The 27,285-nt window shown below is 28.9% G+C and overlaps 1 protein-coding gene across 4 annotated transcripts; it reads left to right on the plus strand.

Moving 5' to 3' along the window:
• The first annotated feature begins 305 nt into the window (after positions 1 to 305).
• On the plus strand, positions 306 to 24,692 carry LOC145201419 (uncharacterized). Of its 4 annotated transcripts, XM_090081744.1 has the most exons (24): positions 306 to 439; positions 2,028 to 2,146; positions 4,181 to 4,515; positions 4,599 to 5,670; positions 5,846 to 5,996; positions 6,191 to 6,378; positions 6,689 to 6,772; positions 7,636 to 7,917; positions 8,501 to 8,650; positions 9,023 to 9,274; positions 9,463 to 9,701; positions 10,149 to 10,328; positions 10,550 to 10,673; positions 10,994 to 11,140; positions 11,212 to 11,390; positions 11,487 to 11,785; positions 11,881 to 11,957; positions 12,832 to 12,992; positions 13,270 to 13,477; positions 13,618 to 13,827; positions 14,079 to 14,147; positions 15,263 to 15,498; positions 15,743 to 15,864; positions 24,203 to 24,692. In XM_090081744.1, the coding sequence occupies exons 2-24, from the start codon at positions 2,029 to 2,031 to the stop codon at positions 24,204 to 24,206; spliced, it is 4,887 nt and encodes a 1,628-aa protein (XP_089937870.1). In that variant the 5' UTR covers positions 306 to 439; position 2,028; the 3' UTR covers positions 24,207 to 24,692. The 4 variants fall into 4 exon arrangements, with proteins under 4 accessions (XP_089937870.1, XP_089937866.1, XP_089937868.1 ...); XM_090081740.1 differs by lacking the exon at positions 24,203 to 24,692 and having other exon boundaries at positions 15,743 to 16,378; XM_090081742.1 differs by lacking the exons at positions 306 to 439; positions 24,203 to 24,692 and adding an exon at positions 1,372 to 1,779 and having other exon boundaries at positions 15,743 to 16,378.
• Positions 24,693 to 27,285: the final 2,593 nt, after the last annotated feature.

A 27,285-nucleotide genomic window follows, 5' to 3' on the forward strand; every position in this document is an offset into this window, starting at 1 on the left:
TATCGTCCATTGTAAATTTAATTGTAGTTGAACGCATTTTCAATTGCAATCATCTGTATTTACATGATGGTTAGAGGGGTAATGTCGGATCTAAAAAGAGTATGAAAATTTACTTTGCGTAATTTTTTTTTGCTTTTTTTTAAATAATTTTCTATCGCCATTACAAAGTTTGCAGTCATGCAAAACATTCTCATCGTAACTCATAACGCTGTTTTCATAAAACACCTTTTGAAGTTAAATATAAAAGTTTATGATAGAAACCAATCTTAATCAAGATTTTAATTCAAAAAAAATGAAGTTTGGGTATGATCTTTGTTGTGCTTTCGGAATTAAGACCAATAAAAAGCTAAATTAAAATACGACAATACTTTTTATTCTAAGAAGTAAATCAAAAAATAATAACCTGCTCATGGCTTTCTAAATGGTACAAACATACAAGGTAATAATTGCTTAAACATTTCTATTGTCTACCATTATGGCGCAAACTGCCACTTTAAGTGCGTCACATTAAGTGACATAAATGTGTAGTTTTTCGTATCGTGCGTTTTTTTTGAATGCGGTATTTTGATGGTGAGATACTACCGGTATAAAATGCTATGAAATTCTCTATTCCTTACTTTGTGTCTAATATCTTGTATGAATTGTTTCCTCTTTTTTAAAACAACTTCTGGCTGCCGTATTTTCTACACCAGCTTACCCAAACTTGGTGAACTAGTCAAGAAAAGATTTCGTTAACTTAACACGATATGTTTTTTTTTTGACATTCCAGGCTGAAACAATAAATGTCAGCATGTCAAAAAATATCTCATTTTTCGACGTCGATGTTTCAATTCTTTCAAAGAGTCTCAATGGGTTTGGCAGCAACTCATTCATTTATATCTTTTGAAGATCAGCACATTTTAGAACAAGCAATTCCTTTTCTCTGATTTCCCGTTCGTTTCTAAAGTACTAAAAACTATCATACAACGTTTTACATATTCCACAACGACGAGCCGTCCTCATTTAAATGATCATTCTTATGTTTACATTTTGGTAGTGTAACAAACTAATTTTATTGCATCACCAGACGGATCTAATTGTTTTCATTTAGCTAAATTGGTGGTGATGAAATTGATTAAGAAAGATAACTATATAGCTGCCGTGATCACAATTGTTTTGTTCCATACCATATGACATTTTTGAACTTTTTATATTCTTCTATTTTCATTTTCTTATTTAACTTCTCAAATTCAGGTACAACAATACTTGATTTTTTTTATTTATCTATTTAACTTTTTAATTTTGAAATCGACTTGATACGCTATATTTCTATCACTCCTCAAACTATGATTTACTCTTAAATATTCGTGCTCCTATAACATCTGTTCTCAATTTTTGCGATTTTTACAATTTTAGAAATAGCTTGGTAATGAGCTTATAGTATAAATAATATGGTAAACAGTACGAAAAATATCTGGACAAAAATGTCAAAACAGCAAAATGTTGATAGCATGAAAGGCTGCTCTACCATCTGATTTGATGCTATCAGATTTTATTACAAAAAGAATGTTGATTAATAAGCTATGTAAAAAAATTTGGCTCCTCGATCATTTAACATTATGAACTGAGTATGAAAGTCTACTTAGGGAATAAACCATTTGCTGTTATCTATACGAGTCATATAAATATGCAATATTAAAGCCAGAATTTTACAAGCTGGTTGTTGCATAAGAAAAATTAGAGTACTTCATAACTGAAAAATTCAGGGACAGTGCTGAGAGATGGTTGCTATAAAAATTAGTAAGGTTAATGATGCTAAATGTATTTTGTATTTTTTCATGGTGAAAATTGTAATTCTTTCTATTTTAAAATTTCAGTTTTAAAATAGAAAGAATTAAAATTCTTAATCCCAATGATTAAGTTTTTCAAATAAATAATTTTTAGTGATTAATAAATATAAAATATTATTGAAATGAATAGTATTTGTAATTTAACTTTATATAAATGACAATGGGTATGTCTTTTTTATGTGTACTTATATACTATAGCATGAAGGGAAAATGGTGGTTAGTTCTATTTTGTTTGGCTTTATTTTTCTTGGCTGCATTGGTGATGGCAAGTAATGAAGACAAACACAATCAATTAAAGAAACTTAATCTAAAAAGAGGTTTTTTATGTTATTGTTTTTTAATTTAGTTGTTTTATATTTTTCATTTCACTTTTTAAAAATAACTTTAAGACTATTTCTTAAAATTTGTATAGTAATGGCTCAAAATCAATAATACAGACATAATGCTTCAGAATACAACAATAGAAATAACAGTAATAACAATAACAAAAATGATAATAAAAAAAACAAAAATGAATAAATGAATTACAATGAGAAAAAAAAAATCATTAACACAAACTGTACTTGTATGAGACACATTAAATTATAAAGAAGTTTAATGTGCTTTTACAGAATTATTTGCTTGAGCTTTTTATAGGTAAATAATCACAATGCATTGATAAATAAAGTTTTCAAATAATATTTATAAAATGACATTGAAAATTTTTTAAAATTATTAAAAGCTTCTAAATGAGAGAGCTCTGAATCCAAAGCTGAAATATTGATTTCATCATAAACCTTACTTGAGCTGCCATATTTTTAAACTTTAATATATTAATTAATATTATTATTAATAACATACAAAAATTTTAATGCTATAAAGTTGGCCTAGAATAATGTTTTCAAGTTTCAGCTTTTACATATTTTACTTTATATATTTTAATTTACACGTTTTCCATCTAATTTTCATTAAAAAATTTATCTTGTTGTTTGAAAATACAGTAGATTCAAATAAAGATATACAAGAAAATGAGTTGGTCATCATTGGTATATATCTTGGTTTAACATAAGAAAAGTTTTTATGGAATTATTTTAAGAAAAATTATTTAACTTAAAAATATTGAATGTGAAATGAAATATTAAAAAGAAAACTCTTTTAATGTCAAAAAAATTATAGAAGATTTTAATATCAAAAAAAGTGTCCACTGTGAATTCAAAAGTACATGGCAGGTTTTATGACATATAAGAGAATATTTTATTCTCAAACAAGACTTAAAGGTATAAAAAAAACTCTCCTCAAAAAAAAAAGACACAATAAACTTTATAATCTTTTTAAAAAAAAAGCAAAGTTTAAAAAAATAAATGAGCTGAAAGTTTTTTCTTTAAAAATTTATTCAATAGTTTTAAAAAGAGAGTGCTCTATTCAAAAGGTTTATAAACTAATTCTTTTAGAAACTTTTGATGATTTCTTTGCACACAATATCCTTAACTTGATCTTAAGCAAAATGTACTGTATCTTTTTTATTATTATTTGTACAACAAAATGTACATTTAACCTTTTTTCCACAAAGCTCAGGTTGACTCTCTCTGACAATTCAATTGACAAATTGTGTCTTCTGAGACATCTATGTATCTTCTGATGCATCACTTATCACTAAAGAAACACTTAGTACTGATATTGTACAATGATATTTTAATATTGCATCTTTTTTGGTTCTCTTTATAATATGATAAAAATACATAAGCACAAACACATGATTAAGTTCTAATAAATAAAACTTTAAAAAATCATTTATATTTTATATATATTTATTATTTTTTTTTTAATTTTTTATATTCGCCAACTCTAATGACAAAAAAAGAAATTAAAAGATTTAAACTGTTAAACAAATGTTTATGGCTATGATTTTGGCTTCTTGTTTTTGGTTCTTATAGATTTGAAAAAATGTTCTATGTTAGAAAAAAAAGTTGCTCTTTAAGTTGTTTTAAATATTAAGTATAAATCTTATACATTGGTTGATAAGTTTTTTAAAGAGTTTTTTAGTTAAAGAAAAGTTTATGCAAATGATGAAGAATCAGTAACAACTAGTATGTATTATAGTTTAAAGTATAAAAAGTAAAAAAAAACCAAGGAATGTGCCTCTGAGCTCTATGATTTTTGTATCAGTCACAAAGTAAACGTACGTTGCTTGTTATCAGATGACTAATACTTAAATGAAGTACCGGTCATCTGATAACAAATATGTCAAATAAAAATCAAATTTTAGTTTAAATTAGGAATAGAAAGAAATCATATTGGTACTAAAAAATAGACTTAATATATATTTGTAAGTTCTATTCTATATATTCACATATAATAAAATAATTTTTCAGATTCAATTGCAGCATTACCAGATAAGATTTCATCCTTAATGACCGATGATATAAAGACAGGTACACAGTTTGAAGCTTTAGGCTGTATTTTTGAAGTAGCTAAAGATGATTGTAAAACTACTTTTCTGCCAAAACAATCCAGTTGTCAAGGATTAACTGTGCCCAAGTTTTTTCAGTTATTTTATAGAGAAACAAACATAAAAAATATCTCTCAGGACTTTATACCGATGAGAATTCTGCAAGTTGATCGTTTCATTTTGGATCGGTGCTTAGGTGAAATAGATATTGAAAGCACAGCAAAAGAAGGTTTTGATGTCATCAATGGGAAGCTAAAGGTTTGTAGTGGAACTTTTGCACAAGTTTATTAAAAATAAAGTTTTTATTTAATGTATATATATTAAATACAATTTGGCTCTAGATCTTTGATGGGAAAGTTTTAACATCATTCAATGATAAAGAAGTCTCAGGTTCACCAGATTTTGAAAAATTTTCAATTGAAGTAACTGGAAATGTAATTATAGGAAAACATACAGCACCAATATCTTTGAATAAAAAAAAAAATTCACTTGAGGCGCAATTTTCTATCAGAATATCTACAATAACTGCACTTGATTTTTACCAAACTCTATCTAACAAAGCGCTCCTGGATAAAAAATCTCCTGTAGACACACATATTTTTACAGATGTAAATTTGCATGACCCAGTTATAACTGGGTATATTGGGGTAGATGGAAGTTTTGAAGCTGTACTTAGAGGAGACATTCACCTTGCTGTTCTAGGAACAATATTGATCTTTGTTGCAGTTCAAAAACCAGTTGATTCTCCTACTGGGGTAGCTTTGCTTGCTAGCATAAGCAACATCAAACCAAATTCTGTTATTTCAATAGTTACCGGAAAAAGTCTTGAAAATTTCCCAATTTTGAGAGGTGTGGTAACAGATCTTGTATTAGAGCTTTCCAATGAAGATTTAAACAACTTAAGAGATGAAAATATTAACATGTTGTTGGGAAAATATGTTTCTGCAGAAAAAAACATATCAAAAGGCGCCAAATTGATATTGCATTTACCATCTGATAAAATCACTCAAAGAATAAAAGAGCCTAGGAAAATTTTTCTTCAAGTATTTCTTAATGATGTTCTTTGCTCTCTCAAATTTCCTGAAAAACTATTTTTTGACCTGGCTAGTGTTACTAATGTGTTAATCCCCAAAGTACCAGTCACTCTTTTTTCAAAAGTGTTTCAAGTACCTCCTGAAGTGCTGATTAAAAAATTTGTTGTTGATATTACAACAAAAGATATTGATGTAATATGCTTAGCACCAGATGAGCTAATCATGGGAAAAGATTTAATGTCAGTGAGGAATTCAGAGTTTGAGATTACTCGTAAGCGAAATGAAAGTTGGAAGTTTGAAATGCATGCACGAAAAAAAATTGCAGGAACATATATGGATGTTTCACTTGAAAAAAAAAACGATCATTACATATTTTTAGGTATGTAAAGACCTAATCTTAGGTTTAAAGTTATGTTTATTTCTTATTATACGTAAACAAGAAGTTGTTTTTTTTTAACAAAATTGCAGCTAATAATTACTTGCTCTCAAATTATTTTATTTGTATTTATTACAATATATTATTTATAATAAATTGTATATCAATCGTAAATTAGGGAAAATTGATAAAATAACAACCAAACAATTAGCCACAAACTTTGGTGCAAAACAAGTCGTTGAATCAACAATTGGCCAGATTGAATTCTTAAATTATGACTTATTAGATGTAAGAATTGATGCAGATTTCAATGAGGATATGAAACTGCAGTAAGTTTTTTATTGCTTCAAAAAGTGATTTTTTTATATAATTATTGGAAATTTTTTTTATAAACTTTTTTAGTTAGTTTTTTTTTGGTAGTTGTACTCAAAATCTTGAAAAAAGTTGCTAAGCCAATATATATAGTATTATATTATTTTGATTTTTATGGAAATTCCAAATAAGTAAAAAAAGTTTTTTATAGTTTTGTTGGAACTCCACAGTTTTTTAACTACAACTCATCAAAGTTTGAAGGTTATGTTCTGGATTCTAATGGAGCAAGGAAAATGATATTTGGACTAGCTTTAAATGAGTTTCAAATGGATGATTTTATTCAAAGATGTTATCAAAAAGATTTAAACCAAGTGAAATGGCTCAGCAAGCTATCTGCCAGTATGTTATATTCCTTGTTTAAATTGAGTTTTAGAACTTTGAGTTTTTTTTTTAATTAATGATTTAAAAAGTTTTACAAATGTATTCATTTTTAATACACCTAGTAACCTAGTACACCATGTAACCTGACTTGTAAGTAACTATGAAATTTTTTTTGTAAAATTTGACAAGTCAGGACTTATTTAGTTACTTTCACTGTTTGAAGTCTTAAAAGATAGTTTGGAGTTCATCTTGGTCTTAAGATAACATTAACTTTAAAAGGTAACTTAAGATAACACAGTAAAGAGATTAATTTTAAAATACTTTTTAGCATTGATGGTTTCCAATACTGAAGATATGAAAGGAATTACATTCATTACACCAGAGTTTAAAAACAAAGTTTTTATAAAAAAAGGTTTGTTGCATTTTCATTCTAACATAAAAGTATAGGTTACATTGTAAACATGATTTTGATAGGCAGTCAAAAAGTTATAACAGATTTTAATTGCACTTTTGCTTCAATTATCTATGTGTATACTGATAAGGGAAAATTAAATGTACAGCTCTTGCAAGTATTTACTTACAATAGCTGTATATTTAATTTTGTGTTTACACTTTCAATAGCTGTACATTTAATTTTTTGCAAGTTGTTAGGCAAGCATTGAGCATATAGCTATTGTAAATATATACACTGGATATATAGGTGTATATATTTAGGTGTATATAGTCAAAACTTTGAGCTGCTTAGAATGGGTCAAAAAATGTTCCGTTAAAATGATGAAAATATTAATCTCCTAGAAACACACCTTATATATTTTTTATAAAATATTAAAATTTTTAGTTAAAAAAACTCTATTTACACACTTCTTTTTAAAAAAAAAAAGAGTACTAAATAGAACTTTTTCTCTGCACCTTCTGTCAATTTACAATTTTTTTGGCATTCCTTACAGTCAAATTGCTAAATATACATGGTATGATGACTATATACAATACATAGATTTGTAAATTAAAGTAAAGTAAAACAAAAACTGTTTTGATGGTATAAAAACGTCAAGAAATTCACTTATTTATCTGCCAAAAACAAAATTACAAATAATGTCTGTTGCTCTGAATTTTCAGTGATGGTTCAATGCTCCTATAATAAAAGAAATAATGTTTAAGAACAACTTGGATTTCTAAATAAATACAAGTTTAATTTTAAAAATAAAAAATTTCAGTTGAAGCTGGATGATATAACTGTTAGAAAAAAATAACATGTTTATGAAAATATTTTTTTAGGAGTTACATTTTCCTCCTCAGTCGTTATACCAGGTAATTGTCATGGAGAAAGGATATGTGAGTTTGCTAAAGAAAAAATGCTCCGTGGCACAAAGCTGTTCATAGAAGGTGACATCTCTAAAGCAGGACTAGTTCTAAGAGCTCCTTATAGAGGAAAAGGAATTGAGATTGGCAAAAACATTTTGCTGACACAAGCAAGATTTTTGATAAAAGTTGAAGAGAAGTCTGAAATTACTATTGTTGGTATCATCGGAATAAAAGATCCTTCATTGATTTTTGAAGGTTTTTACCTAAATATTTTTTTTATATTTAAAAAAATTCTGATTTTATTTCAATTAAAAAATTGAACTTTATTTTTTATTTTATCTGAAAAACCTTAATGTGAAATTCAAAAATCTAAATTTTACCTAACAAGATTTATTACTAGGAATATCTAAATAAATACACAACCAGTAACACAAATTTTAATTTTTCAGCAAATTGAAACCATTTTTAATGCATTATGCATACAATAATAAGGGTTTTAACAGATTTAAATAAAAATGACAATAGCGTAAGTATGTTTAATTTTTTATAACTATGTATGATTCCACCATATTGTGTATATGATAATTTTGTGAGATTTTTTTTTTAAGTTTCTTTCCTAATAAATCTTAAAATACTTATTACACGATGATTAAAATCACTTTACAAAGTAATAATTTTAGTGGAAAAATTTTAAAACAGTTTAAAATAAATGAGCAAGATAAAAACAAATTATTGAAAGTTAATTAAAAATTACATCCATAGGAAATTTTATATATATTTAAAAATGTTTATGAAAAATCCCTCCTTTTTGAATTTTGTCTCATTTTTTTTTTTCAAGGTTTGATTAGTATGGGATCAACTGGAGAGTTAATCATAACATTACACTTGGCAGATAGTTGGAAGCATCCATTTGGTTTTCCTTTTATTGCATTTAGTAATGTTATAATGACTGCAGCATTACATTCTGATATTATGATTAATAAACTGTGTAAGATTATATATTATGGACATTTACCTTAGAGATATTTAAATATCTTTCAGCAAATCAAAATAAATATTTATCCCAGTATTGTTTAATGCAATAAATCACTTACGTTTGAATTACTTTTACTGTGTTCACCTCTCATTTTTTGCCAAAAGATGTTTTAAAAAAAAATTGTTGGGAGCCTCTGTTCTCGTTCTTGAGATTAACTGCTTGTTCTTGAGATTAACTGTTGGTGTTGAGTTATTAGTTAAAAGTACTAAGAATTTGTGTAGTAAAATTTCAGTTGATTCTGTAACTTTTTTAAAGTATTTAAATGCTAGAAATTGCTTTTATGTAATTTTTTAGCTTGTAATCATTTTTAAAATAATATTTCAGATTTGAAAGCATCAATGCATATTGGGAAATTTATAAACAATGAGATTGATTTGCAGAAAAATATTGTTAGTGATGCTATTATCAGTTTTCAACCAGTGAATCATTTTGATGATTACTTTTATGGACAAATTGATTCAGTAACTATGGTGGACTTTGCAAGAGCATTTCTTCAAGAAGTTATTTTGTTTAAAGTTATTAAAGATGCCAAGTTTCCAGATGGACTAAAATTTGGTTACACTACAAATGTGAAAAGTATTCATTTTGTAATTTATATAGCCAAGTACCAATCAAATGATAGGTTTACTTTTCAATCTTAGTATTATGGTTTTCATGGCAACCTTTTAAAGATAATTCAACAGTCTTTATGTGATTTGATTATAGAAAAAAAAAGAAGATTCCTTGTCATGTTTAGTAAACATCTTTACACTTGATTTTTTTAGATAAACATATCAACCATTTAAATATGGATCTTACATCTGGTTCAGGTTTAATTTTTTATGGCAAATTAAACATTTTGTCCATGAACTTGATCTGTTTCATAAATGTCACTGCTGATGAAGTCAGATTTTCTGCAAACATGCCACCAATGTTAATTGGTCAAGACCTAGTTTATTTACAAAAGAGTCAAGTTGATCAAGAAAATGGAGGAAAATTATTAATTACATTGAACAATCAAATGGTATGTTAAATATTTCATCTATATATAAATAGAATGATATTGTTCTGGAGGGGAAAGGGGGGGGAGGGGGAGTAAGATGTATCTAAGTATGTTTCTATGAACCCTTTCTATGTAATGTGATAAATAGCTTATCTTTTAAAAATTTGACCAATCATATTTTTTTACTGCATAAATTTGACCAATGATATCTTTTTTGCTACAGAAATTTGATCGATCATACTTTTTTTACCACATAAATTTGATCAATCATATTTTTTTACTGCATAAATTTGACCAATGATATCTTTTTTGCTACAGAAATTTGATCGATCATACTTTTTTTACAACATAAATTTGACCAATTATATTTTTTTTACTACATAAATTTTATCAATCATATTTTTTTACTACATAAATTTTATCAATCATACAAGCTGGCTTCTAAATGTTAAGAGGAATTTTTTTTAGTTCAATGTAGAAATTAAAAGCTATATTGAACTCCTTGGAGTGGGTGCAAATGTCAACATGCAAATCAATGATAAAGGGATAGAATTTTTATTATACGGAAAACTTTTCAACTTAATTATGGCAAATATAACTGTCTTTGCTCCATATGAAAATGGCGACTTAGTTGCATCAGTGTTTCAAGTAAGTTTCTTACAATGACAATAATAATATTTGAATTAAAGTTTGATCCTACTCTGGACATTGCCACTAAAATATTTGTTGTGTCTATTGCATTTTTAATTTTTATTAGGTTTGTTGTTTTTAATCTGTTACATTTTACTTACACACTGAGTCACAATGCTTTCTCTTGCATACTATAAAAATTTCCTAAAACTTTTTTCAAGCTGATGAATAATTTTTAGGTTTCTTCTTGCTTTTTATCAAGCGTTGCAGATGTAAATGCTGAGTCAGCTGAAACAATATCTAATGTAGCGGATGAAACTGCAAAAGCACTAAAAGAGAGTGAAGAAAGAATTGCTGATTCTGGTTGTTATATATTTATATAGTTTATATAAATATTTATCTAAAAACCGTTAGATTTTTTATCGAAATGTATAAGTAAAAATATTTAAAGTGTTTTACTTAAATATGTTAAAATGAATTTAAAATTTTTAAAATTTGTTGTTTGGTATTGTTTATGATATAAAATTTAAATGTCACACTTTTACTTTTGGTATAGTTTTGAAAGCTTTAGTTTTACCAACTGTTTTAACATTAAAGTAATTGATAAAACTAAGTTTCTACTATTTCTAGTATTAGAAAGATGTTAATGACTGATATGAGAAGTGAAAAACATTCTTTTTCAGTGTTTCTCTATAACCAAGCACATGCAAAGTTTGTAAAATGGTCTTCTAAATTAAAAGCATATCAAGAAGCTGTAGAAAGGAGATCATTGGAACTTGATCTAATTGCTGAATTAATGGAAACTCAATGTGTGAAGCAATGCAAGAAAGGTGACTTTTCAATATTTTGTTTTTGTTTTGTTTACAACTTGAAATGGTAAACTAAAAATTATTTTAATTAGTTTGTATTGGTGGCCCTTCGATAAATGAGCATTGGAAAAAGATGCGAAGTAGATGGATTTCTAGCCCTGAATGGGAGCCCTGTAAACGAAAAATACACGATGTTGCATGTCTTGCCAACTGCAAAGGAAAGCAAGTGTATAAAGAAGTAGAAGCAAATAAAAAAAAAGTGATAGAGGAGGTTAGTGTCATCGAGATACCATCAATAAAATTGCAAGTCAAATCTTTTATGAGTTAGTTTCAGTTTTTACTATTATTTCAGTTTCAATTTCTATAGGTTCTTCTTAACTCAATGTCCATTATTAATAAAATATTGGATAATACTAAACAATTTGTTGAGAAAGCCAAAGATCTGATTAATTCTACCGTATTGGTTGCTCAACAAGTCCAAAAAGTTACTGGTGCTGGTAAAGAAGCTATGGAAGCAGTAGCTAACTTTTCAAAGGCAAATATTATTGAAATCCATGACATATGCTTTGATATGCCACTAAATAAAGCAGTGTCAACATACTTTACATTAACTGTTGATGCTACTCTTGGTCAACGGAAGCGATTGACTATGGATATTTTTGCAAAGTAGGATGTGTTTTGCATATGTGTACCTATTTTGAAGAAAATTTCTTGGTGCTTATTTACTTTTAATGATTTTTTAATTTTCTTTTCTTCATAAGACTGGATGCAAGTTTTGAAAAAAACATCGCTGTAGCAATTGCTGAACAACTTTTTCCAGGAATAGGAGTTATTAAGAGTAAGTTATGTTTCCTTACATTAAAAGTCCAACGAGGAGATGAATTTTCATTTGTTAAACTTTTTCTGTTTGTTTAATCAAAAGTTAATGATGAACCAATGACATCTGTAGAATTCAAAGCTAAGTAAAACAGCAGTTTTTATCCTGACAACATTTTTTTAAAGTGATTACAAAAATAATGTAATAAAAAGTACATTAATTATCAAGGCATGATCTACAAAACATTTTTATTTAAAACATATCTAAGCTCAGCTGTCAACTTCACAAAAAATTTACCTGAGCCCAACTTTCAACTACACAAAAAAGTAGTTGATTAAAAGTTAGTTAGTTATGGATTAAAAGAAATGTTTTTCTAATACTAGCACACTTTTTAACAAATGAAAAATATGATGATTTCTTGGAAAAAAATTTAAAAACTCTCACATCAAGTTTAACGTGCTCAAAAAAAGTTGAAATGTTTTTAACTAGATTTTATATTAAATGTTTGTTTAATGATAATAAAATTTTCTCCAAAAATAAAGCTTAATGTGAGAGGTTTTAAAGTTTTTTCCATAAGTTTGATCGATGAGTTGTGGAAGTTTTTTCAAAATAAAATTTGAGGTTTGTTAATACTAAGAAATTTTTACGCTGTTAAAATGACTCTACTGCAGTTCCCAAACATTTTTAAATAAAGGTTCATTACAAAAGTTGAAATTCAAATCCTTTTTTCAAAGTTAATATATTATCAACTTTGAAAAAATGGATTTTAATAAGATTTGAACTGTTGCATTTGAATCGCTTTTTATTGTAACTCCATAAATTAGAATTACATTTCTCTACAATTTATTTTCCTCTTTAAAAATTTGGGCAAAATCAACTTTTCTTTTAATTAAAGGTGATATTCATGAAGCATTACTAGGCTTTGATGAAGTAATCCTGAAGAAGGAAGAACTTAAAAAGTTTGTGAAAGAATTAGAAACGCAAGAACAGGATTTAGAAGGAATGATTGAAACTCCTGAGGAAGATCACCCAGGAGAAGATTCTCCAAGCAAAAATGTATGATTTATGTTCAACTAACAAACCCTATTCAAATTAAGTGTTTGCGTTAACATAAATATTTTTTGAAAATGTTTATAAATAAAATATAAAATTTTGTTTTATTGAGTTATTACTTGGATTATCACTGTTTAAAGTGTAAGTAAAAAAATTTTTAAAAAGATTTTTAAAGCTGTAAGAGTTATAATTAATTAACTGGCATGTTGGGTCAATTTCTTTATAAAAAATAGGCAAAAAGCTTAACTAACTGAAAACAAATCTTGTTTATTTTGTTTAGGCTGTCTTTTTATCAGAAGTTTTACGTGACCCTGAATACATACGTAAACAACTATATACCAAGTCACCATTATTAACCATTCGTGATGATTTGACCTTGGATGCATTTGAATATGACTCTCCATGGTCATTTTCACAAGATGACTCTCCATTTACACCTTACAAAAATGACGAGAAGATAGAAGCAAAAGATAGTGTTTTAGGATCAGGTAAACTATAAAATGTGTCAACCTTTGTTACCTACTATTGTTTTAGTGTATCGTATGAATGAAAAAGTGGAATTTTTTATAGTATTTTAAAGTTAAAAAGAATGTCAGCAAAAAGAGGTACTAGCTATAATTTATTTTAGACATTTATGTTTACCCGGATACTCCTGAAGATATCAATGATCCTGATAAATGCTCCAAAACAAGGGGATTAGTCTCAAATTATGCAATTGTTTCTCAAACAGTTAATTCATTGCTGGTGAAGTTGAAAAGCTTGAAAGACCGCTTTGCTACTGAAGTGAAAAGTTCAATTGCCAATATAAATCAAATAGAGAGGAACATCATACACAACTGTAGGTTAATGAGTCAAATTAATGTTTAACAACTGTATTATGCAATTATAATCAAAGATGCATAAATTTGTTAGAGATTAAGAGTTAAAAAAATTAGTATAAATAATTAGCATAAATTAGGGATTAAACAGCATAAGTTCACTTTTAAGTTTTAAAAAAAAAAAAAAATTTTTTTTAGTTTAGAAAGTTTGAGAAATGCTGTCTCTTCTATTATAAGTATAATTAACTGTTTTATTTATCTTTTAACTAAGGTAAGCGAGACAACATCGGTGAAGAAAAAATTGCGGATGCATTGTTCTTTGTTTACAAGCTTAAAAATGGCAAGTTTTTACAAAATTTTCATTTTTTTTGAGTCGATCATGAACATTTGAACAGGAATACACTTTAAAAAAAAATATTTTTTTATTATTTTTTTAACTTTAGGAAATAGTGGATTAAATTAATGAATTGAAGGTTATTGACTGAATGATTTTCATAGTAGTCATGGTTTTTGCTACAAATTAAACTTATGACAGCTAAGCACTCTAGTGAATTACAAATTCACTAACAACAGCAGATAAAGTACCATCAATTTTTTTGAAAGGATCATTAAAATGTTTTACTTTTTCAGACAAAATTTATAAAAAAAAATTCTTGTGATAATTCAAATTTTTTTTGATGATTTTTTACATCTCGTCATTTATATTTTTACTTCTCATTCAAAAATCTTCTCTTTTTTTTCTTTTTGAAGCTCAAATAACAAAATTTCATGTTGGTATTTTGTTCTATGCAGCCTTCTTTAACTATGCAAAGTTTTTTGTCTTTTTTATTATAGAAAAGTTTTTTACTTTGTTATAGTCAAGTAGGTTTTTACACTGGCCTCCCTCAAATAAGTCTCATTTTTTCAAGTTATCAAATGTTTTTCTGTTTTCTATTTCTATGCTTGTATAAGGAGAAGTCTGTTTACGTTTCTATGAAATTGAAAATGTTCCGCTCAGGCTGTTTTTTGTAATGTAATCTTACATTTTGTAATGTAATCTTACATGTTGTAATCATACATGTAATCTAACATATACCGAGTTGTAGTTAGTATATTCTTTAAATTTTTGTCTGTTCAGACAAAAATTTTGTGTTGAAACAATGAGTATGATTTTTATTATTTTATTTATAATTTTATTTTTTCCTTTTCAAAACACTATCAAATTTTTTCAAGGCCATCTTTGCCGCATTGTTCAATTCAATAATGATATTTTTAAGATAGATTCTGCTTTTTATTCGTTAGCTGATATGTTGTAAGGGCTTTTATTATAATGTCCTCTCGTTTCTCTTTGATCTTCCGCTGATTCTAGTAAAACGAGTTTTTTTGTTTGTAAGAAAAAGAGTTTAGACCAAGACTTTCTAGATTTTATTGTTTATTATTTTGTTGAAGTATTGAAGAGAAATTTTTAATTTTCAGGAACTTCAAAGTGGATTCGCAACGTTGAGCAACAGATAGCAACTCAAGACCGAGAAACACTTCGCATGTTACGAAAATCCTTCTCTGATGTTATCAATACTGATAAACAAATGGATATACAAAAGTTCTTAGAAAATATGAAGATGGCAACGATTGCTGCAAGCAGAAGATACGCTGCTCAATCAAAACATGTGTCTAAAACGCTGACATCTGCTACTTTTGAATCAGCCACAAAAGTAAGAAAGACAAATCTTTCTTCTTCAATTTTACTGAAAATAGGTCTATTTATAAAGTAACACTTAAACTAAAAGTGCTAAAAAGCATTACTTTTTTTAAACAGCAGTACTTGATCTGAAGAATGCTTAACTAAGATGCAGAAAAAAGATATATTTTGATAAGATGACAAAAAAAATCTTTTTCACGAGAAGTGTAAATTTCATTTTTCCTTTTTTTTCCTTTTATCATTTGATTTCCTATTAGATTGTTGAAGAACTTCTTACTGGTGTCGGGGGGACGTTGACTTCAAAAAAATCAGCAATTGAGAAACTTCATGATGATCTTGGATTTCTCTCCAAACAAATCCCGTGTGCAACCGTATCGAGGTAACGAAAGCACACAAAGCGTTTTCGTGTTTCGCATCTTCCGTTTTGATATTCTGGGTTCACCCTAAAATCGGGTTCATAAGGTGCAACATGTAGCTGGATTTTTATTTATCAACTCGCCGAATAAAAAGTCATCAGTTGGCAAAGACAAAAAGCGCTTTAAAAATAAATCATATTAAAGATTGGAAAAGTGTGATCCTTTGAGTAAATTTGAACGTTGTGTAAGTAAATACAACGTTGCAGCTGAAGCGGAGCTGAAAGCATATTTTCGGCATCTTCAAAAGGCAATCTGATGAAACCAATTGCTTTTCACTTGTCATTGCAAGTGTTGGAAAATGTTGAGAGCGAAATGCCGCTTTTGGCAACAGCTTCTTGTTTCTGATTACGTCAAAATATAATCGAGATACTCTCGAAATAGTTTATGCGTTCTTTTTATGTGAATAATTATTACTTTTTATCATTAATTCCTATAAATATGTCAATAAGTTTTTAGTTTACTTTGTTTCTAACGTTAGTTTTAAACTTTTTCCTTATAACAACTTTATAAAAACTACTAAAATACGAAAAAACTCACCCAACCAAAAACCAGTTTTTAGAAAACTATCCAGTGACCGAACCTGTTAATGCCTCTCAAAGTAAAAATACTTTTGTTACTATGAAAATATCAACCTTAAGATTTATAATCTGTGGATATTAACAGCTACACTTAAAAGTGCCCAACAGTGCACTAGCGCTTTGAGAGTTTAGAAAAAAGATGTTTTATCTGTGGCCAAAAACCACTTAGAATTGTTGAAAACGTTGAATATGTTCAGATCACAGTTATTGATAGATAAAATTGATGAAGAACATAATCAGTGATTGTTACAAGGATAAAATACCCAAAGGAATCTGTTAAACCCTTAGAAAAAAGGAAGGATCTACTTGATAATTGATTGGATTGTTGTACTTTTAATGGTAATACAAGAGTAACGTGACTCATTTGTAAGATAGAAAGTAAAACTTGACCTTTTAAAAAGTATTCAGTGTCCGAACCAAAGAAAGAACAAAAGTCAATGCAAAAAATCCTGCCAGAAAAATACTTTAGTAGTAACACGTTGTTTCCCAAATATATGTTAAAACACTCACCCTTTTGACTCATCTCAACACTCACAGAGAACCTGGATAATTTAATCACTGAAAAACAGTTAGCTACAACTTTCATTCGAACAAGGTTTCTTGTTCTTTATCTGAACAGAAAACTGTCAAACCTCCCGCTTGTTCAACGTTTGCAGCAATAACTCTTCAGGAAGAGTTATTGCTGCAAAACTTCTTATCCAGCCATAACTTGACAAAAGTTAAGTTATGGTTGGAGAAGAAGTTTTTATTTCTAGAAGAGGGAAGGATGTAGCCAAAGTTGTTCCTACGGAAACGACAGCTGATAAAGAGGAAAAAATCAACAATATTGCGTACACGAAATTTGGTTTATCATTAGCTACTTTTGATGAAAAGCTAAACTATCAGGCGCTGCTCTCATTATTTGAATTATTTAAGAAGTACAAGAAATACTAAAAGTTTTTTCAATAATTAGATTTCTTAAACGTTTAACTTTATTTCTTTAAATTTGCATCGAGTAGTTCTTTTTTGATAGCCTCATTACTAATGACATCACAATCTTAAAACACCAATGTCCCACTATAATACATTTCTATTCGTTTATGAAAAGAGCGATCCTGTTTTAGTTTTTGATATACTCCCTGTTTTGTTTCGTTCCGTCTTTTTGCTAAATCCCTCACTCCTATAATCTTCATCTTTATCACTCAATTTTTGATATAAAACTAAGTAAATTATAAAAAACTAATATTTTCATGTAAAAAATGTTATCTAAACGTAATGATTAGTGTTTGGAGAATTTTAATGTAAAAAAATTTGCCATATAAATGAATGATTTAAACTTTGAGCGTAGCATCAACGAAACTCAATATAGATGTGCGCCTTAAGGGTGTTATCAACATTTACATAACGTAAAGCTGTGGAGTAAGTAACTTACAAGGGTTATAGAGGACAATTTTGTTAATTTTTTCTAAAATCTTTCCTTTAAAAATAGATTTTTCATTAGCCACTTTGTAGACCTGCTATGACTTAATGCTATGATTAAAACTTTAGCTTCAGAAATATTCCGTAAATGTGTTTGTACATGAGAGCTTTAGGGAGATAAGAAGTTGCTGAATAAATGCTGATCCTACAAACTTTAGAGCTAAGCAGTAGCGCACATTTTTAGCCGAACACTTTTAAAAATAAATGCAACACCAAATCAACACTAATATCAAACCACACATATTTAAAATAACATACAATTTCTTTTAACTCCTGTAACACATAGTTGCAAAATATCGTTAAACTCTTGAACATGCAACAAAATTTAAACATTTTGATTATTATTATCATCTTGGTTTTTATAAGTTACATCTACTACTGCTAAATGGATTGCATGATCAATACAAGATTGATATTTAGCAGGCGAGGCCTTGCCCATTTTTTCCATTTTTCAAGCACATTAAGAAATTTATGACAATCATTTTATTTAAACGAACCTTTCATTCTCTCTAATCCAAGATCAATGACTCCTCCATTCAAAATTCTTTTCGTTTCCTTATAACAAATATGTAAAAGTATCATAAGAGCATGTTTGAGCTTTAGGGAGAAAGGAGCTTTTTTTCTCAAAGCAAATCACGAACTTGATCCAATTTCGTGATTCCTCTTGCAAAAATTCCATCTACAGCTGCAAAACGAAGCAACCTTCCACTTAATGATATTTTCTTTATCATAGAATCCGAATTTAATTGAATATGTTTTTTTATTTGGTGGCTCATCTTCATATATTTTCTGCGAAAAAATAATACGCATTTTTTCTAAACGTCTTTTCAAGTCTTTACAGAGTCAGACTAGAGTCAAGCTCAACAGGGTCTTCTTTCTCTGCTGATTTTGCCAAGCCCGTTCCCTTGGCTGTGGTTTCGCTAGATAGTTGATAGGGACAGTGGGAATCTCGTTAATTCATTCATGCGCATCACTAATTAGATGACGAGGCATTTGGCTACCTTAAGAGAGTCATAATTACTCCCGCCGTTTGCATAATAATAAATTGGTACAATACCTACATAATGCTTTGAATTTTTTCTGGAGATCAAAATGGCTCCAAACCACAAAGTTTTTACACTAGAAGGCGCTTTCTAGTCGTTGCGATAAAAATTTGTTCCGAAATTAAAAGGTTTACAAAAACACTCAAGCAACACTTTTGGTTTCCCTGAAAAAAGCTGTGAAGTTTCAAAAAACTTTGCGAGAAAATTGAAAAGTCTTTCCCGGGTTCGGGGAGATTACTTCCCGAGATATCACTATTTTCCCGGGAAATCACTATTTCCCCGGAGGATTCTACAATCAAACTCATTCCGATCGGAATTCACGATAATTTCATCTGAAATCCGCTGAAGTGTACGTATTACTACTACAAACATTATTTCGTAATTTCTGCCAGTCTACACGTAAAAACCCAATAAAAATTTATGCGAACTTTGTGTAGCGGAAATCGTAAATCTGAAAATTTGAGCTAACTTCTCCCAACTAACAGTTTATTGTTTTGAAAATAAAATCAGAAATCCAATCCAATCTCCAACATTTCAGTCTCAATCAATAGTTGTTATTTGAAAGCTAAGAGACTGTTAAGTTTAGTGTTACAAATAATGAAAGAAACTGCTTTGCATATAATTTTATTCAGATTTCTTTACATTGCAGTAGAACACAATGAATTTTACTATAAAAACTTAGGATTTGATTCTAGAAACTTGTTGTTCTACATTCTATTGAACTATTTAAGTTTACATCTTTCTTGGATAATTCATTCTGAGCCAAAATATAAAAAAGTTTCCCAGATCCATAACTAAAAATTATTTTAAAAAGTTGAAATTATATAATATATAATATATAGTGTTTTCATTGTTGATTGAAACAGATTGGGTTGTTGTTGGCAAAGCATCTTTCAACATGACAGTAGCATCATTAGGGAGCTGGAGTCCTTTGAGCAAGACTAGTCTTGACGACAACTTCAAGAACAATCTCATCCAGTACAGTTAGCTTTTGACCCCCCCTCCCTCTTACCACTTTTGTTAGGATAAAAAATACTAAAAGCACATTAAATATAATATACTAAGTGTGGAAATGGCATTATGTATAGGGTCAATACAGACAGGCAACAATAACAATAAGAGATAACTTTTATTTAGTGTGTTGAAAATTATTTAACATGACATAGTAATTTCATTACTTTAAAATAACTGTTTGATTGCTGCTACGTGCCTGTCTTTGTTATAACTTAGAAAAAATAATTTTTTTATTGGAAATTCTATGATTTATAATTGTCTTAGTGATATGTCTTAACATATTTTTCATTGTAAGACTGTGCTGGCTGGATGCAGAGAAAGGTTCATAAAAGATTTATTCCTCTTCTCTTTACTATTTACATCAATGATCTTAATCTTTCTATCAAACATTCAAATATGTATCATTTTGCTGATGATACAAATCTTCAATTAATGCCAAACTTTCTCAAGAACTAAATAAATATATTAATGAGGATATGGCCAGTCTTGTTCAATGTCTCCGAGCAAATAAAATCTCATTGAATGCTAAAAAAACAAAATAGTAATATTTAAGATACAATATACTAACTTTTCTAAAAAAACTAACAAGAATCTTCCAAAATACTTGAACTTTAGAATAAGTGGCCGAAAGCTGCCTATGTCTTGTAATATAACTTATCTTGGTGTTATGATAGATGAGAAACTTTCATTTAAAACACACAGAAATGACCTTACTCTCAAATTAAACCGTTCCAGTGGCGTTTTAGCAAAAATTTTACACTACGTTAATTTTAAAACATTTCTATCTATATATCACTCAAATTTTGGTTCACATTTACTATATGCATGCCAAGTTTGGGGACAATCTAAAACCGTCTGTCTTTCTAAAATTGTTTCGCTTCAAAATAGAGCAATACGAATAGTTCATTTCTGCCTAAGAAACTTCCCTACTGACATCCTGTATCTTACATTCAAAGTTCTTCGTTTCTATGATTTAATCCAGTTCTAAATTGTTCATTACAATCAACAACACGGTCTCCTTCGTTCCAGACTTCATAACTACTTTAATAGTAGAACAACATGTGGGCATAACCTATGATAACCCACTTTTAACAACTTAACCATGCCACAAAAACAGACAACTAAGCATGGAATAAATTCTATTACATATCAGGGTAAGTTGAAAATTTACACAACTGTCATAATGTAAACAAAACAAAATGTAAAAACAATATACTTATTGGATAATCTCTTTTGGTTTTGAGGGAATCCGCTAATATTTTTTCAATTTGGAATCATCGGGTTTGCCCCAATTTTGTATGCTCCAAAAAAATTCATTGTTTTTACGATTTTCGATCGGAATGAGTTTGATTGTAGAATCTCCCTAATTCTCAGATTGCCGGGAGGTTTCAACTTTGATTTTTCATGAGTTTTCCGTTACCTTTTACTGGAAATTCCTGGGAAGGAAATTTCCGGGAACACACCTTAGCTATCACTTCAACTTAAAATATAACTATGGCATAATCGGAATTGAAGCAGATAAAAGAATATAACAAGCAACCTATGACTGTTGGAGAAAAAATAATTAGAGCAAATTTTGAACAAGTTTTAGGAGAAAACAACCCATTTTTAACTAAAATTAAGCTAATTATGCTAATTATGCAAATTAAGCTACAATCACTTAAACCTACCCCAGATTGCAATTGAAGAGGTGGATAAAGCAGGTGTAAAAACTAAAAAAATGGTTGATGATGACAAGGAGTATTCTATTAGAATAAAAGATGTAACTGGTGCCTAGTCGTCCAATACAAACATTAAGAATTTAGATGCGAGCTCAGAAATCTTATTTTCATAACGTAATAGATTTATAAATGCATAATTCATCTATTATTACTCTTAACCTTCATAATGTTAATATGGGAACATATGGTGGTGAAATAGCTTTGGCTGTTATAATACCTATATTCATATCTTTGGTTGCACTTATGAAGAAAAACAGAATGTCTAAAGCGTGCTCTATTTTAAACCAAAATCATTTAGTATCAATCAATTTATCATGGACTGCTATCCATAATTCAGAGGCCATATCTTTATTTAATACACTTCAAGCAAATACCAGTTTAAAAGAGCAAAACCTTGATAGAAACTGGATTGTTAGTGGGGATAGCACAGATGAAGCTGGGAAAATGATTAGAGATTTTTTAGAACCTAAAAAGTGTTTGCAATCTCTAACACTTACGAGAAATGAGCTTTATGACTACAGTGTTTTGAACCAAGAAATTTTTATACTAACAAAATATTACAGCATGTAAAGTTAAGAGGCAACCATTTTACAGATTTAGGAGTTCAAACTTTATTACGTGTTCAAATGTTGAACGATGTTGTGAAAATGAGTGTTATGGGAGTTGATAGAGGTTGTGTATGATCTTAAACATGTACGTTTTTTAGTATGCTGCGTTTTAATTTTAATTCTACATTTAATTCTATAAAATAAAATTAATCTTAATTTTATATATTAAAAAAAATAAAGAGTCTAGCTAAAAATGGAGGCTACTACTTAGCAATCGTAGGTACAGAACTACTCTAAAAATATGAACAAGTGTTAAAACCTGATATCAGCCAGTTTCTTCCTTTTATCTTGAGAGTATTCTAAGAGTTGGAGGCCAGCATTTATTCAGCAACTTTTTATCCCCTTTTAATAACAAATGTTTTGATGATGATTCCCATGAAAGTTTTGACATTTTCAGTGATGATAATTGGAATGAAAATGAATTGAGCAAGTTCCTAAACTTCTTCTTCAGCTTCTTTAGCTTCTTCGTCAGGTTTTGGTTTTGATTCGATCAGTAGTTTTTAAAAGTTTTAAAAGTTTTTCCTTTAAAATCAGAACTTAAATCTAAAACCTTATTCTAAAATCTAATTTGTGCTGGCAATAATTTGGATTTGAAAACTCGCTGGAATGTTGGGATCAAGAATTGCTTGAATCAAGGATTCAAAGGATTATTATGGTTGAAAAAGCAGTTACTAAGTCTCTTGTAGGTTTCGGATTAGAAAAACTATTAGTGTCTGATGAAAGACTTAAATTAATTGAAACTTTAGCAAAAAAGTCTAGAACCATTTGTACTCTCGTAAATTGTTCCGCAAATCATTTTCAAAACCGAATGGTCCCGAAATTGTTTGTGGAGGGGGGAGTGCTTTATTGACAGCTGAAGACACATTAAAATTTTTTGTTAAAAGATTTAATTTTCAAGAAGATTATTTAGCAAAGATCTTAAGAATGCTCTAATTTAAAGAATTGCTCATAAATGGAAAAATGATTATTTATCATTATACTGCTTTACTAAGATACATAGATAATCAAAGTTCTTTCCGAAAAGAGTTGGATGATGATATATTTTCAATAACATTTAAGGTAGCAGTAATAAATTTAGTAAAAAAAATATCTAATAGGATTTTTTCAATTGATGATAAAGTATCAGCAGAAGTTAATAATGCTGATGTAAGCTTAAAATTCTGTAGACCACAAATGTTACTAAAGCTTCGGCAATCAATCTTCCAAAAAACATTCGTCTTGTTAAATGTTTATTTGTTCTGATTTTTTTGTGGATAGAGATATACGTGAGAAGGCACCTAATTTTTTTTCTGGAGAGAGATATGCGTAAGAAAGGCACCTGAGTTGATTAAATTCTAATGAACTAATTTGTTTTCAAGTTTACGGGCAACTGGCGTATGATGGTTATACTACCGCGTTAAAACTGCATTTGATATTTTCTCGTATTTTCTTCAAATTCTTTTCTTGTTCAGTAAAACTTTTTAGTTTTACGAAATTTTTAAACATTTTACAAGTTCAACAAATTAACGAAAAAAAAATTAAATTAAAATTAAAGCATTTTTTTTCTGTTTCTCCGGTTTTTTTTTCATATCCACAAATTCAAGAAGAAGGTAAATATCATTTACTAAAAGATTGATTCCATGTGCAGCGTGTGCAGCTGTTACAAAATATTTTTAGATACTTTTTTTTCAATAATATTCCATGCAGCTCTCGTGTTTGATGCATTATCCAGTTATAATGCTTGTAACTTTATTAACACATACCTCACGAATTACATTTTCTACGCGAAATTAAATAAGGTAAACGGGGGGACATTGACCTCAAAAAAATCAGCCATTGACAAACTTCATGATGATGTTGGATTTCTCTCAAAACAAATCCTGTGTGCAACCGTGTCGAGGTAACGAAAGCACACAAAGCGTTTTCGAGTTTCGCATCTTCCGTTTTGATATTCTGGGTTCACCGTAACATCGGACTCATAGGGCGCAATATGTAGCTGGATTTTAATTTATCAACTCAAAAGACAAAAAGCGCTTTAAAAATAAATCATATTAAAGATTGGAAAAGTGTGATCCTTTGAGTAAATTTGAAAGTTGTGTAAGTAAATACAACGTTGATACTCAAGCAGAGCCGAAAGCACATTCTCGTCATCTTCAAAAGGCAATTTGATGAAACCAATTGCTTTTCACTTGTCATCTCAAGCGTTGGAAAATATTGAAATGGAAATGCCGCTTTTGGCAACAGCTTCTTGTTTCTGATTACGTCAAAATATAATCGAGATACTCTCGAAATAGTTTATGCGTTCTTTTTATGTGAATAATTATTACTTTTTATCATTAATTCCTATAAATATGTCAATAAGTTTTTAGTTTACTTTGTTTCTAACGTTAGTTTTAAACTTTTTCCTTATAACAACTTTATAAAAACTACTAAAATACGAAAAAACTCACGCAACCTAAAACCACTTAGAATTGTTGAAAACATTGCTTATGTTCTAATCGCAATTATTGATAAATGCAATTGGTGAAGAACACAATCAGTGATTATTACAAGAAAGATAAAATGCCCAAAGGAATCTGTGAAACCGTTAGAAAAAGGAAGAACTTACTTGATAGTTGGTTAGATTGCTGTAGAGATAATGGTAATAGATGAGCTAGCAGCTTGACTTATTTAAAAGAATGGAAGAAAAACTTTACCATTTAAGAAGAATTCAAAGAAGAAGGATCCAAACCAAAAAAAGGGCAAAAGTCAACGCAAAAAATCCTGCCAGAAAAGTCTTTTTATTTTAACACGCGGTTTCCCAAAAATTTAGATATTTATTACAATTATACATACATATTACAATTGTTGATACAATACTCACAGAGAATCTGGGAGGTTAATCGTTGCAGATTAAATTCAAGCAAGGTTTCTGTTTTGTATCTGAACAGAAAACTATCAAACTTAAAACAAAGAGTACCCCCGGCCTGTTCAACTCGGAAAGAGTCATTGCTACAAACCAGATTTTGTGTTGAATCTGATGATTTTTTGGAACAAACTTCTACCGAGTTAAATTCATCCGTTCTCATTCTGTTTTATAGTGATTATCATTTTTTTGACGTCTTTATTTTGATTATCGTTATTTTGACGCCATTATTTTGATTATCCTTATTTTGACGTCAAGTTGACGATAAACTTGTCAAGGTATTGTTTCACGTGTCAGATAATGGGGCTTAGGATAGTAACCAGACTAGTCTATGGATAGACTTACAACACAGACATAGACAATTCTGTATGTTGTAATGGACACAACAAATGTTTAATTTTTTGTCCTTGTTGTGTCTATCAAATTTTTGATGGTGTCCTAAGATTGCTCAGTTAAAAAATAATTTTCACTTCATAAGTCTACAGAGCATAATTTTTTGTCTATTTGGTGTCTATGATTTTGTCTAAATTTACTTGATTTCATAAAACCAGAAATATTGATTTTTGCCAATAAAATCTAAATTACCCAAAAAATCCCTTAGAAACAAAAAAGAAAATATACGATACATTATATTTGAATTTTATTTCATGGTAAAAATGACTTTTATGGTGACAAATTTAAAGTGGTGACAAATTTTAGGACGGAATATGACAATAATGTTTACACAAATAGTTGATTTTCCAAAATTTAGATCCTATCATAGTCAGATTCACAGTCTGAGGATAGAATGTTAAGAAAAATCCCAAACTGGAGAGGGCATTTTAAAAATAAATTTTCACGCACATTCACTGAGAATTGAAAAACAACTGAACTGAGTAATTAATGAACTTCAATTGAGCACAAAATAGTCCATTTTGAGGTTTTTAAATAGACATTAACTTTTTAATCAACAGCACACGCTGGACAAAAAATTAAAAAATGAACTTCTGTTAGAAAAATTGTATTTTTAATTTTGTGCTCGTTTTCAGTTTTTGAAACGATGCTGCAGTGAAAATTTAATTACTCGTTATAAGTCCAAATTATATATGAAATAGATCTTCTATACCTCATTAAAAAATCGAGATTGTTCATTTAGTGTCCGTTTTTAAAATGATTGTCTAGAAAGACAAACATTTTTTATAGACAATTCATTTTTGATAGTTGTAATTAAAATTGTTGCAATTAGTGCTTTGTCGAAGTCCTTTTATAATAAGGCCATTAGAGATTGTCTGGTTGCTAGCTTAGGATGAAGTAAAAACCCGAAAAAAACTCTCTTGGAGTATATTAATATGCACCTCCAGGATTCTAAAAATGTAGTTGCTGAAATTTGTTCACAACAACCGAGAAAGAAAATTTGATTTTATGTTTTCAATTTTCATTTACTTAATTTTTTTTATTCGGCAGTCTTAAATTGACTGTTTTCTTCGATTAATTCAATAATTCTCATAAATACTATAGCTACAACACTTAAAGAAGTGTAGAATGAGGTACATACTACAAAAAAGTAGTTAATGAAATTTTGGGAAATTTCTTTATAGGGCATTTTTTTAAAATTGATCCCTTACTGAGGGCGATTTGGCCTACGTTTTGGATCCTTAATTTGTGGGAATAGAAAGAGTGGAGATCACAAAGTCTTCTGAAATTTGTTTACCTACAAACAACAAACTTGGCACGAAAGTTTTTCTCCATAACTCGCTAACCCAAGACATGGCTTAAAGTAGATGCAAGGCTCTTAATGACTTTGTCTAATAGCTCGGTATTGAGTCATGTTTGAAGTAATAAAGCAAGGACTTGGACTTGAAATTTTTTACTCCTAGTTTGGCAACACTCTTGATGACCAGTTCGCATCACATATTCAACTCATTAAAAACTGCTTTCTTGGGCTGAATATCCCAGGGACATCAAAAATCCATCCTGTTTTTTTCAAGTTTATCACTTATAGAACGCATTGGAGCTGTACAGTAAGCAAGTAACTGAAACCATTCACCATTCCTTCACTCACCAGTTCTGACGCATGGGGTTACCTTTAAATAAAAGAT

Source organism: Hydra viridissima, unplaced genomic scaffold, assembly GCF_058129835.1.
Source record: "Hydra viridissima isolate aposymbiotic clone 2 unplaced genomic scaffold, HvirCarnegie_v1 scaffold_3, whole genome shotgun sequence".
Lineage (NCBI taxonomy): Eukaryota > Metazoa > Cnidaria > Hydrozoa > Anthoathecata > Hydridae > Hydra > Hydra viridissima.

Excerpts from the sequence above, each read along its gene's own strand:
- LOC145201419 (XM_090081744.1), top strand. The coding sequence starts at position 2,029 with ATGAAGGGAAAATGGTGGTTAGTTCTATTTTGTTTGGCTTTATTTTTC. Across the intron at positions 8,651-9,022 it reads TATTATGATTAATAAACTGT|ATTTGAAAGCATCAATGCAT; the intron begins GTAAGATTATAT and ends ATAATATTTCAG. Across the intron at positions 11,391-11,486 it reads AAAAAAAAGTGATAGAGGAG|GTTCTTCTTAACTCAATGTC; the intron begins GTTAGTGTCATC and ends CAATTTCTATAG.